This window comes from Poecilia latipinna, unplaced genomic scaffold (assembly GCF_001443285.1).
Source record: "Poecilia latipinna isolate Pla-1442-1.1 unplaced genomic scaffold, P_latipinna-1.0 Scaffold1631, whole genome shotgun sequence".
Lineage (NCBI taxonomy): Eukaryota > Metazoa > Chordata > Actinopteri > Cyprinodontiformes > Poeciliidae > Poecilia > Poecilia latipinna.
In genome coordinates, this window is record NW_015114247.1 from 210,641 (window position 1) to 224,350 (window position 13,710).

At 37.8% G+C, this 13,710-nt stretch overlaps 2 protein-coding genes across 4 annotated transcripts in view; one reads left to right on the top strand and one right to left on the bottom strand.

Annotated features, from left to right (window-relative positions):
• Positions 1 to 13,710, bottom strand: part of hmgn3 (high mobility group nucleosomal binding domain 3) — a 42,196-nt gene that overhangs the window by 19,792 nt on the left and 8,694 nt on the right. The gene's annotated exons all lie outside the window — the stretch shown is intronic.
• Positions 1,854 to 9,582, top strand: enpp5 (ectonucleotide pyrophosphatase/phosphodiesterase 5). The gene is made up of 4 exons (XM_015059488.1): positions 1,854 to 2,151; positions 4,721 to 5,623; positions 7,122 to 7,298; positions 8,564 to 9,582. Exons 2-4 carry the CDS (start codon positions 4,744 to 4,746, stop codon positions 8,980 to 8,982), a joined length of 1,476 nt encoding a protein of 491 aa, XP_014914974.1. The 5' UTR covers positions 1,854 to 2,151; positions 4,721 to 4,743; the 3' UTR covers positions 8,983 to 9,582.

Genomic DNA, 13,710 nt, shown 5'->3' on the forward strand with positions numbered 1-13,710 from the left:
CCTGTCGGCGCCGACAGGTTGGTCATAGTCAATAAAGCGTCTTTTCATTTGAAGAAGAATGAAAAAGATTCATACAACAAACATTGTATCAGTACAACATGCATCAAAATGGGCACTATTACTTCAGATGCCTTTAAACTACCTAAATAATGTGCAACCAGCTCCATGTGATTGGTTGAAATTTGACATTATTCTAATCCAGAAAGAAATGATAACTTATTGCTACCGATGCTTTGAATGGATTTTCTTAAGCAAACAACATCAAAACTTAGAGAAATGCTTGCATACAGCCTCAAAATGCAATATACAGATGGTCGATGGATACATGATAAAAAAAATTAAACAAGCTAATAAAAAGAATACAATGTTGTGTAAAATAAATGTACCCTTTCCTAACAGGGTTGTGAATGTCATATCTTTAACGCAATACACCTGCATTATTTATATCGAAAGCAGCATGTATATTTAAAAGATGTTACAATAAATTGCACTGACTTCACTAGTTAGTTCTGTTGTAAAAAAAAAACACATACTTTTTGCCCATCTAAGATGTGAAATGTAACTCAAATTAAAGAATTGCTAAGAAGTTCCCATGTCGAGTTTGTCTGGGACAGAAGTAATGAAAGACTTTGCTGTTATATCTTAGTAATTTTTGACCAGTTTAATTGATTAAAATTGAATGTTATTTAAAAAAGAAAAAAGCAAACTTGCAGGTCAACACCGTTTATTTTTTAAACTTAATCCCTTGCCATTTTGTAACTAAATTGTTATCAAGAATTAACTCTTTACACTTAAACCACAGATACAACAGGGACAATAGCTTGGTTTCAAAATGATTGTACTAAAATTATATAATGCTGCTACATAAAGTCCAGCAGTAAACAAAACAGAAGTCAGTTTTACATATATGTAAATATATTTCATTAATGGTGAAAAAAAACAAAAACTATTTGATGTTTTCTCAATGTTTGAATTTTTGTATCAGATTTTTATTTGTAAAAAGTTTGACCTTCAAGTCTTTTGCGCCCACTAACGGTTTATCTTCCAGGATTAGTTTACATGTAGCTCTATTCATCTTTCCATGAACTCTTACCAGCTTCTCTGTCACTGTAGAAGAAAAGCAACCCCCGCCCCCACCCCCACCCCCACAGCACCATGCTGCCACCACCATTTCTTTCAGTGTTGCTACTGGATTGCGTTTTCAAGAGTGTGTGTAGTGTTGGGGAAAAAATATGAAGACATGTCTGATTTTGCCTCAACAATAGTGTGTTACTTTGTGTTTATATGTCCCATGAATTCTCATAAAAAAAGTCATAAAGCAAGATGACAAAATATTAAATAATTCAATCAAGAGGTATACATACAGCACAGCAGTTTAGCTCATATGCATAAATCGGGATCATTAAAATTATGCGTTTGTAAATTTAATTAGGCTAAAAAAGACCTCTGCTGTCAAACAGACTGTAATTTCTTTTTATAGCACAATGTCTAGTCTACGGTAGAACTTGGCTGACACCTTGTGGATAGTTTTTGTCATAGTTTTCATCCTTGCATCGCTTTTAACCTCAAATCAGGAGGGGAGAAAAACTACTGATTTGGAGCAACATTGTAATGCAGTCTGATGGTAATACTCCCTTTTTAGATTTTAATGTCCTGTCATTGAGACGCATTTATCAGGAAATGGCTACTCTTCTTCTGCTGTTCTTCCCCACCTAACCCAAAAAAGACAAAACAACAAAAACACCGACAAGTTCAACTGATCCATTTGTTTTGCTAGTTCAGCCTCCCACCCGTCGCTCAGAACCCCCCCCCCCACCACCACATCCCACCCACATTACGTCATGTGGACCGCGCGCTCCACTTGTCCGCGAGAGAGCTGATCAGCAGCGCCATCACCTCTCGTGCACCTGCAGCCAAGAAGACGTGCGCGCGCAGCCTCCTGCCTTCATATGGTCCGGGTCTGCTTCGGCGACTGTAAATAAACCGGGCAGGGAGAGAGAGAGAGAAAAAAAGGTTCACACACAACTAACTGCGAAAGGCTGAGGAGGAGGCGGGACTTCCGCCCCGGGAGCAGAGCAGAACTAAACCGGTCCGGCTGTTTATCTCTTTGTGCAGCCGGAGAGGACCGAGGAAAGGTTGGGTTCTGATAAGGTAAGCGCGCTTGTTTGTTTGTTTTTTTTTTTTTTTAATCATTATTATAATTTACAAATGTGTTTACTTTCTCTCCGATCTATCGCCTTTCGATGCTATGTTAATGCACACTGGGTTTTGCTGACATTTACCTGGCTATTGTTTTCAATAACCAGCAGAGCTTCATAGAGGTTAGCTCTGCTGCAGAAATGTATCAAAACTTTACAGTCTATAAATCCCGCGTCGTTAACTGTCTGTGCAGGGTAATTAAATCGGATATATTTCCAAATGACACCATTTCTGCTGATGCGTTTATATGCCAACCTGCTGCTGCTGTAAGGTCAATCTGGGCATATGAATTTACATCAACAACTATGTTTTTAGCAACAATTACACACCGGTTACACACAAGTTTGATATAAATAATTTTTAAAACATGTCAATTCCTAAAGTAAAATGCTTTTCTTTTCATTTCGAAGTAGTGGAATATAATAGATGAGGACACACTGCTCAGAATATAACATATTAAGTACTTTCAGGTGCATCAATTCAATGCCTTGCAAAAGCATTCATAACTCTTTAACATCCTTGCATTTTTGTCACAGTGCAACCACAAATTCTAATATTTTTGTTGGACAGGGAGCATCTGTGAATGGTTAGTTTCACGGGTTGCCTCAGTTCTCATTTGGATTTTGGTCTGGAATTTGAGTCGTTTTAAGACATTAATATCCTTTGACTGCTTGCTTTGTGACTTTGGCTGAATGCTTAGGGTCATTGTCCTGGTGGAAGGACTCAACTTGCAGTTTTCCATTAGAAACGGTTCGATTTTGGTCTCAGTTGAGCAAAGTACGTGCAAAAAGTCCCCGGGCTGGGATTCGAACCCAGGAACTTCTCGCTGCTAAGCAACAGTTCTAGGTAAAATCAAAATAACATACATTGAGTTTTGTAGTTTCAATGCTACAGAGTTTGTGCTCTGTTTATAAAGAACAGGCCTATGAAAAAGTGGTTATTATGCATTTCTATAGGGAGGGAAGTGAATTTCATTACATACATACTCAGTTAAGAGCTATTTTTAGTATCCCACTGTTTCTTGAAGCACATCTTGGGATATCTATGTGGGCTGGAGGGAGATTGTTAATGAGCTTTGCAGTCAGCCTTTTTTTTATGTGGGGATTAAAATACAGAAATCTTCTACAGTTGGCTCCTTCTGAAATATAAACCACCAGCGCATATTAGAAAGGTTGGCATATAATCGAACGCTGTTGGTGCATCACTTCTTCTTTTAGCAGCACTCAGAGAGCAGCTGCTGCTCTCATTGTTTCAACTGAGCCCAACCAGATCACATGTTTAAAATATAGCATATTTTTGCTGACCGCTATGTTGAGCAGACATGAATCTATCCAGCTATTATTATCATGATCTCAATAATTAACAATATCAGAGTTGCATCTTTTTCCTAAAAGTCTACATCCCTCATTTGTATATACGCAGTATCAGCCAACATTACAGGAATGCACCAGTTTCATCATAGAACTACACTGTAGTTGAGCAGAATGCATTTACTGCTTCGGTGATAAAATGCCCTCCATTTTCAAAGAGTGTGTATATTTCAGATTCAAAGACATAAAATGGATAGAGGTGTTTGTGGTGTTTTAAGACGGCTAAAAATATCTCAATGCTCTCCGACTGACTCGTCCTTTGTGGATATTATGAGAAAAATGCCTTTCAAAAGAGAGTTAGGAGTGGGCACTAAATTAATTTTATTTATTAATTGATTTTTTTTTTTAGATTTGATTTTTGGAAAATTAGGATTGTTTTCATCAATGCACTCCTTGGGCTTCCATAGTTTGTAGTGATGTCAGCACGTTTCACAAGAATGTTTTACAGCTTTTACTTATTTGGGCATTGATTTTAGGTCAATATGCTACGACAAAATATAAGGGTCAGGCTAAGACTTTTTTTTTTTCCTTTTTAATTACAAAAAGTCATAATATTACAAGACTACAGGCGTAATATTAGGAAAATGTAGCAATTTTATGAGAAGTCAAACATTGTCATTTTAATAATCACATCATAAAAAAACAGTCTGTTTTTACCCATCGTTTTTTAAAACCAATAAAATGGCATACTGTACAGATCTGGACATAGCTGACTGGTTGGGTGGATTTTCACTTTTATTGTAATTTTTAGGAAATTACAATAACCAGGAAACTGAATACAGTTTCCTGGCCAATCATAGATTACCAATCTTTGAAAAGTCTGACCTACTGATTCGGATTTTGTCCGATACTGATTTTATCTGAAATGTCACAGAGTTGGTAACAGTGGGTTGACTATTGTTAATTGCAAACATCCAGACAACCTGATGGCCCGGTCCGTCTGTCAAACCTCTTACAGCAGAGTAAAAGAGGACAGTGGTTGACTGAATATCAGTTTCACATGTAAACATCGGCCAATAACTGATTTCCCAAAATTAAGAAAAACTGAGCTCATTTATTTATTGGTGCACCTCTAGTCATTTTACATGTTGTATGCATAATTCTTCCAGATAAATGTTTGCTTGAGCAGGTTCAGTGTTTGTGTTTTGCAGGTTGGGTCATTACAAGCCACACTATGCTGAGCTACTTGACGTCAGGAGGCTGCAGACTTCCTTTCTACCTCTTCGCCATGGTTCTCCCCTTGGTTTCTCCTCACACCCTTAAACGCAATCAACATCAGGAGCACAGCCACAAGGAACGACCCAAGCTACTCCTCGTGTCCTTCGATGGCTTCCGCTGGGATTACATCTACCGCGTCCCGACTCCCAACTTCCGCAGCATCATGGACGAGGGCGTGAAGGTCGAGTTTGTGGAGAACATTTACATCACCAAAACCTACCCGAACCACTACAGCATGGTGACGGGGTTGTACGCCGAGACACACGGCGTCGTGGCCAACGAAATGTACGACCCGGCTCTGAACCTGTCCTTCTCCATGGAGACAGACAGTGTTTACGACTCAAGGTGGTGGGAGCAGGCCGTGCCTCTCTGGGTGACGGTTCAGAAGGACGGAGGGCGGAGCGGAGCGGCCATGTGGCCAGGATCTGACGTGCTGATTCACGGCGTGTTCCCCACTCGTTACCTCCAGTACAACGCCTCAGTTTCCTTTGAAGCCAGGGTGCGGCGGATTATCGAGTGGTTCTCCGCGCCTGAGGGGGAAGCCGTGGATTTTGGAATTCTGTACTGGGAGGAGCCGGACGAAAGTGGCCACAACCTGGGACCTCAGAGCCCGCTCATGGACGCGATCATCGCCGGGATCGATGAGAAGCTTGGGTTCCTCCTGGATGAGTTGAAGAAGGCCGGGCTGTATGAGAAAGTGAACCTCGTTGTGACCAGTGACCACGGGATGGCCCAGCTTTCCCCCGAGAAGATCATAGAACTAGACCAGTATGTGGACAGAGATTTGTACACCTGGGTGGATAAGAGTCCAGTGGTGGGAATCCTGCCCAAAAAAGGTAACGATACATTAAATGGTGCATGAAATAATCGTCTGGTGACTGGAGTTGGGCGTTTTTCTTAGCCTTCTTCCTGGTTAGAAAGTTCAAAATCTGTTCTTTTTCTAATCAGTGAAAGTGCCATCGCAAATAGCTACCTGGTCCCACGACCAATGTGTCACACATCTTAATAGTAAAAACTCCGCCTGTTGCAATAGCAACTTCAGATATACCTGCTGGATGGGTGTATCACGATACAAGCGTTTCATATCAGTTGATATCAATAATTATTGTTTTTTTTTTCTTTTAAATATCAGTGAAATTATTGAATGTTCTATCAGATACATTGATCACGTGTCTTATCACGATATATATTGTTATTGATTTATTGACCAACCCTACCCCAAGCTTTTTTAAATATTGTAATAACTGTTTTGTGATGGATGTGTGTGTCTTTTTCACTTGATGAATTAATTTATTATTTTTAAATGATATGGACTACTTTTTGTCTGGAAATAAAGATGTCTACATCTCTTGAACCATTGCAATTTTCAGTGGTTAGGGCCTCAAAGTTAGTCATTCTCAGCATCAGTGAGGTGTTTAAAGAGGAAGAAATCAGGGATTAAAGAAGCTTTGGAAACAGAAAATGCATAATGCAAGGCGTGTAGAGACATGTTTCAGGTCAATTTAAATTGTGAGAGAGCAATACTTGCAGCAGATAACAGGAAAGTTGAATAACAATACAACTACATAGCTTAATTTTATCCTTTTGACCTTCCAGTGTGTTAAACAGCTGTTAGTAATGCTAACTCTTCTAATTGCTAAATTGCTAATATAAGATTTAGAAGCCTGTGTGCTACTTATCTCCCCGTCTCACACCAGCGTTTTATATTTTCTCACAATATAAAACGCTCATGTCTTCATTAATGCTGGATTGTGCAGTTAGTAACACTGTTGCCTTGCAACACAAAGTTGCTGTGTTTGAATCCCGACCTTGGAGTGTTTCTTTATGTTCTTCCCATTCATGGTTGGGGTTTCTTTATGCATTTCCACAGTCGAAAAGCATGACTGGATGGATGTCTGCTCACAGTAGAAAGACTACAAGAATATATTGAATATAAATCTTGTATCTTTTCTTGTTTTAAAGAGTAATCAGAATTGGCTAACTTAAATAGTGGCAGGTCAATGTTTTTTTTACAAAACCAAACAAAACTAAAGTTTGGAAATTGGACAAAAGCTGATTGCTACATTTGTTTTCTAGGAAAAGGCTAACAGAATGACTCAGACCGTGAGACAATAAAACCAATTAGTTTTTTATCAGCAGGAGTGCAGAGATGCTTATAGTTCCTGACCCATTTCTTTAGTGTCTATATCATATAAAATACGAGTTATGAGCATTAATGAAAAAGTCATAAACATATCTGCATATTTAATATTTTTTCACCGTATTGTAACAAATGCTTATGTGTCATTGCGTCGGAAATAAAACTTGACCCTTTGCCTGTGGTCTGCCTCGTAGGGAAGCTCGACGAGGTGTACGCGATGCTGGCGGACGCCAACCCCAACATGGTGGCGTACAGGAAGGACAACATTCCCGAACACTTCCATTATCAGCACAACGTCCGGATCATGCCCATCCTCCTGGAGGCCAAGGAGGGCTGGACCATCATGCAGAACAGGACCGGACTCTTCATGTGTACGTTCGAAAATGCTGCCAGGTTATTCTGGTTATTCTGCACATTTTTTTTCTTTCTTTTTTTCTTTTCTTTTTTTTTTTTTAAATCTAGCTTTAAACAGCAGCTGTTTGCCTGCTCTAATTATAGCTTCACAGGTGATGTATTTCTGTCCCTGATCCAGAAGCTAGCACAAGTTATACCGAATGTAATTAACGAAGAGGGGCCAGATTCATGTTCTCATGGGACCGGAGAAAAGAACAGGGCGGTGGGGGTTGGAGTTCTGTGAGTTTTATCGCTGTGCCTTCCAGCGCTTTTCCTAATTCAATAAAAAGAAAAGAAAAAAAGAAAAAAGCTCCTTCTGTTCAGATTAGAAATGTCAGAACATATGTCTCAGACGCAGTACCACACTAGCTAATTACACTGCCTGCCTCTGCCACAGCTGAAAGCCTGTTAATCAGTGAAATGTCCATGTGGAAACTGCACCTTACAGGAGAACATGCTGACTCTTTCTTTGGAGGACAAAACAACAGCCGTGCCATCTAACAGTGCTCTCAGTGTATTGTGCATTATGTATTAATGGACAGAGTATTGGCATTAAAATTAAAGTCATGGCTAAGGAATTACTGTACCTTTGTAGGCGTCGTTCTCATCATCAGCGACCACCATTACCGACTTAAAGTCTGCTTTAATGATTTGGTTGAGCTGTGTTAAAGGAATAGCTCAGAATTATTGAAGTAAGATTTTAGTAAAAGATCATAAAAAGTAAATATGCTATATAATTTAGTATAAATTAAGATTAGTATAAATTAAGATTAGTTTGTTCCAGAGACTAAAGGTTCACAAACCAAACTAAAACTAAAGAAGTGGATTATTCTGCAATCAGTCATCTGATCTCCACCAGAACAGAGAATAACAACATGTTTCCAAATTGGTACCATAAACAGGGGTTGTTATTTTTTATTTTTTTATGCAACAGGTTCCAGATGTCAGTCTCTGGTTTGTTTAAAGCCACACGAAAAATAATAATGTGTTATTTTTGGACATTTTCACTTGTCCACTTATGTTAAGCTTATAAAAAATAAATGCTTCACCTAATTTGGAACATAGATAACTTTTACACATTAATAGTTCTGCCTAACTTTAATGGTTCTTTTAGATTTGTTACCGATAGCTTTGGAATCTATTATTACCTGATGGGTCTTAACACAGGAAAAAACTGGAAATATGTAGATGAACAGAAGTAACTGTTACAACTTTCACACCGACTTGTCTTTTTCTTCCTCAGTTGGAAACCACGGCTACAACAACACCTTACGCGATATGCAGCCAGTGTTTGTGGCCAGGGGTCCGGCCTTTCGCCAGAACTATATCAAGGCCTCCATGCGATCTGTTGACCTTTACCCTCTCATGTGCCACATCCTGGCCATCCAGCCTCTGCCAAACAACGGCTCGCTCCTAAACGTCCAGGACCTGCTGTCCTCGGAGCCGACTACTTCAGCGCCCGCTTCGGCCCACTACACCTCTCCCCCTAAAGTCAGCAGGTACTCGTACGCCCCGGTTGTGGGTTCGTTCATCGGCGTGGTGATGGTCCTCGGATTCCTAGTGGTCTACGTCATATTGGTGACGCTAAAACAGCGGCCTGCGCTCAAACACAGAAGTTGGGAGATGTCGCAGCCCTTACTGCAAGAGGACTTACACCTGTAGCTGAGGAAGTTTGAAAGGATTGGAGATGGAAAAGAAGAGGGGCGGTCGCTCCCCAAGGTACCCCCCTCGGCCCAGAAGCGTTCTCTAAATGTTTCCCTAACGCCAACAGATGTGGTTGTGCAAGCGAAACGTTTATAGGGTTTGCTTCTGGTGCAGGTTTAATAAAAAATAAAATAAAATAAATAATGTAACCATGCTTTGATGTGAATTTAACTTGAGATCATGTAACAATTTCAGTGTCACTTTCTGCATAGAGATTTAGGACTAAGAGTGGATTTTTAATCTGTGGTTCTGAGAAGCTGGAACTTTTGGTGGCAAAAACTATGACTTGGGATAATGCAGAGGCATCAGTATGCTCAGATTGATAATCTACCAAAGGTGTTTTATAGTTGATAGTGAAAGTCAGTTCATGTTTGCTTGGACATCTATCCTTGTAGAAAAAAAAAGTTATTTTTCTGTGACAAAAATAAGGATTTAAATTATTCAAAAACATACATTTGACTAAATCAAAGAAAAATTTGCAAAAGTAGAAATACCTGCTTTTGCATTGGCATGGTCGTTGCTCACACTTATTGGTATACTTGGTAAAAATGTGTGAAATTTTTTTTCTAAGTAATTTTGTATTACAGTAGCAATTTTCTCTCAGAATACCTTCAAAAAATCTGAAATTTCTAAAAAAAATAAAAAATTAGTTGGACAAAATTTCAATGACAAAAAACATTCCATTCACTGAAGTTAGATGAGTGCTGATCTTTGTAAATCATTAAATGACACAGATTTGCTCATTTTTTGTCCTACCAGGAGATTTCTAAACTCTACTGTGATCTCTACTGGAGCTGTGTGCTTTGGTTAGATTTGACTTTTAATATTAAAATCTTAACTCTTGACTGCTCATTAGGTCAAATTACATTCAAATTTTAAGTTGTGCTTTAGTGAGACTGCGCTATCTTAATGCTTTTACGCACATTTACCAGGAGTACCATTGACGGTGGAGAGTCTTGTGAAGGCTAGTAGTATATATAAGGAGATTAAATGGTAACACTTTATTTGAAGGGGGTTGAATAAGACTGACATGACACTGTCATAAACACCTGTCATGAACATGAATAAGCCTTCATGAATATTTATGACTGCTGTCATAAAGTGTCATTTGGTAAAGTATGACACTTTTAATACAAAGTTGACATTATTCAAAATGTCTTTGTTATGACAACTTGACATTAACCAAGAAATCATTACTGTTTAAACTTTACCTTTAGTAACATAAAGTTACCTAATTTTTAAAGTGCAATCAGTAATACTTTTAGAACAAATTGATATCAGTAGTGATTTCTTGGTTAATGTCAAGTTGTCATAACAAAGACATTTTGAATAATGTCAACTTTGTATTAAAAGTGTCATAATTTACCGAAAGATGCTTTATGACAACAGTCATAAATATTCATGAAGGCTTATTCATGTTCATGACAGGTGTTATGTCATGTTTATGACAGTGTTATGTCAGTCTTATTCAACCCCCTTCAAATAAAGTGTTACCGATTAAATATTATCCAACATGAACAATACTAATCTATGATCCAAATTATACTTGTATGCATAAGTAGATACATTGGCAACTATGGAAAACCTTTGGTTGTTAGGATCTAAACAAATTACGCTATTTTTTAAATTTTTTTTATCTTTTGACTTCTTTCTTAGCTCCTATTCTATTTTAAATTATTTGGGGTCTGCATGAGAGTCCACTGTTTGGAACCAGCTTTTATGATCCTATGTCCAACAAGAGATGCTGAGAGCAACAGGTGTGGAAATCAGATAACTGGGTATGCCTTCAGACAATCTTTGCCTTTTAAACGTTCATAGTTTTTACACGGAAAAAGTCCACCAGTGAAGTGTGTGGAGAATTTTTGCCGTCTCTCGTCTGCTTTCCTACTAGCAGAAAGAGGTGGAAACGTGTCGGAGATTAAAAATAGCTGTTCAACATGCTACTTTTGAGCTATTCTTAGGCGGTAAGCAAGTTTTGATTTGACATTTTCAAATCTATGCAAATCAGATTTGTATGTCATGAAGTAAAGGAGGACCAAAGTCTACTTAAGAGTTTTCCACCACTTGTTCTGCTTGTGGTTTGAGCACCGGAGAAGATGTTACTTTATACTGGAAATGCTGTGATTCTGCTCAAGTATTAAAAAAAAAAATTGCTGTAGCTTCAGGAGACTGGTCATGGTCACTGTTCATTTTGAATGCTACCTGGAAAATTCACTCAGTGTGTCGAGCTACTTCATGTGTAGGGCATTCACGTCACACTACCTTGCTCTTTCATAGTCAGCTACCATTTGCCTTTAAACTAAACAGAGTACACCTCTCTCGAGCATTCATTCTGTCTTCTGGTCTGTTACGCCCTCTTCACACCAGGTTAAGGCGGCCCTAGTCTCCTGGATTTCTATTGCAGTTGGAAGTTTACAACAAATTTACCTTAGGAAATGTGGAAAACCTCATTTTAGAGTGAAATGTCTCTACTATGCTATATGATGGAGTACATCCACTTTCTCTACTGCATTTTTGACCATCCTATCAAAATGCTACCACTAATGACAAAAGTTTTGCAGCCCAAATAATTTTGCAACCTTCCTGCAAACTGCCCATGTGCACAATTTGGGGGTGTGCGCGCCTTATCTGACACCATCGGATCTGCTCATGAAGGCATTCAGAGCAGAAGGTCTTTTGTGGCCCAGTCACAGTCCGGTGTGAAGGGGGCTTTAATTGTTGACTGTCTCGGGAGGGCATTCTTTCTCTTTCATAGATGACTGTGTATTTCGCTACTTACTGTTGTAATTCAGTGTTGTAACCATGGCCATATTGTCGGTGAAATGTGAAGTGCAATTGCAAACTGTCTGTACTGTGTCTTAGGAATTCTAGGGTTTATTGTCAATTTGGTTGAGAATAATTTTTCGGAACGACTCGCAAGACACGATCCCCTGATTTGCACTACAGGATCGAAACAAGGTATTGGATGCTTCTTAGGACGTGTAGCCTCTAATTTGCACTTCTAGTTCATAGTAGCCATTTCAATTAACAAAAAGGAAAAACTGACTCTTGTTTGAAAGCTTTTTAATTTGTATAGTTACAGAAAAGATTAGAAGACTTGAATCCAAATCAGTTGTGTGTATATTTTTGCTGCACCTTTATAGATATATATAAACTAAAAGATTGGTTTAATTTTCTCTGTTTGCTTTTCGAATGGCTTAACCGTGCCCAAAAACAACAGACATCACTGTGATATAAATATAGATATACTTTTTACAAAATTTAAATTAATAAATTAAAAGCATTTATATGGGAACTACCTACTTTCTCATCCTTTTAATGTTTTAATAAACAAAAGTATTGTCTAATAACTTTCCCAGACCCACTGATATGGAAGTGAAGTATTACTGTATTTCGAAATTATTCAAGATCAGCAGTATTATATTTCAAAAATGATTCATTTGTACTTGCTGAAAACAAAGGAGTTTATTATTATCGCCTTGGATTTGGATACAGTGAATATTTAATATGAGTGACAGATTCTATCTTTGCCATGTTGATGCAGTTAAGAGTCTTCTGAAAATAAAGTGGCTCATAAAAACCTGAACCTTTGTCTTTTTGCTTTTTGGTGGTCTTCAGGTTTATCTGTGTCCACATTGTTTATGGGAATATGACACTGGTTCCAATCCCCTTCAAGATATTTTAACTAGATAACTACTTTTCAGTGTCTTTAGGTAAAATTCCCAGTTTTTCATTCAACTAAGTCTTTATTTCCAAATATTTGAGATACATTTGACTGAATTTTCATGTTTTCAGACAGCCTAACAAACTGCTATTTTGTGTTTCCATGTACCTATGTTGCGCAAACTGATGATTTCTTTCTGGACCAGTAAAATTTTCTTACAACTTCCAATGTGATCCTCAAAGGGATGCGCTTTCAGGTGACAACTTTTCACGGTAGATTACAGCAGAACCCGGGATTTGTAAATCCTGTAGTGTATTTTAGGTCTATCCAGATACGTGGCATTATTAAGAAAGGTTTTTATAAGCTCTTCCAAATAAAAACATGAATTGTATGACAAGCTTATTTTGCAGGGAGTTATTTCTTGATCGACACTGCCACATTTCACATTGATGCTAGATTAACTTCAGTGGAAAGATGATGGTGTTTAATCCCAAGTCCAGTTAATGGTCAGTTTTAGTTGGATAAGAGATTTTATGGTTGTTCTTGAACATCCTAACCCCATTTCTTTTGGTAACAATTTCATCAGCGGTAACATTTCAGATAAAAACTCAAAAATTTTGAGATTAATATCAGAAATTTTCTAGAAAAAAAAAGGGAATTTCTGAGTTTGAAGCATTGCTGATTTTCACCAAATAACCTGGAAATTTAGAGAATAATCTAGAACTTTTTGATTAAAAAAAAAATAATATATATATATATATATATATATATATATATATATATAAACATGAACATTTCTGTGTTTGAAAAGTCAAAATTTTTGACTTGGAAATTTTCCAAGTTTCAAAAGTTGAACGTTTTAAACTTTTTAAACTCAGACATTTTAATGTATGTTCTAAAAAAAGATTGCGATTAATCTAAAAATTTCTGTACTACAAAATTTCTGTCGTAGTACAGACATTTTCTAGAAATTGATTGATCAAAAGATTTCTGAGTGCTTTGGTGGAAATGTAGTCTTAAAT

Coding starts and splice junctions, on each gene's coding strand:
- enpp5 (XM_015059488.1), top strand. CDS start 4,744: ATGCTGAGCTACTTGACGTCAGGAGGCTGCAGACTTCCTTTCTACCTC. Junction 5,624..7,121: donor GGGAATCCTGCCCAAAAAAG/GTAACGATACAT, acceptor TCTGCCTCGTAG/GGAAGCTCGACGAGGTGTAC. Junction 7,299..8,563: donor CAGGACCGGACTCTTCATGT/GTACGTTCGAAA, acceptor TTTCTTCCTCAG/TTGGAAACCACGGCTACAAC.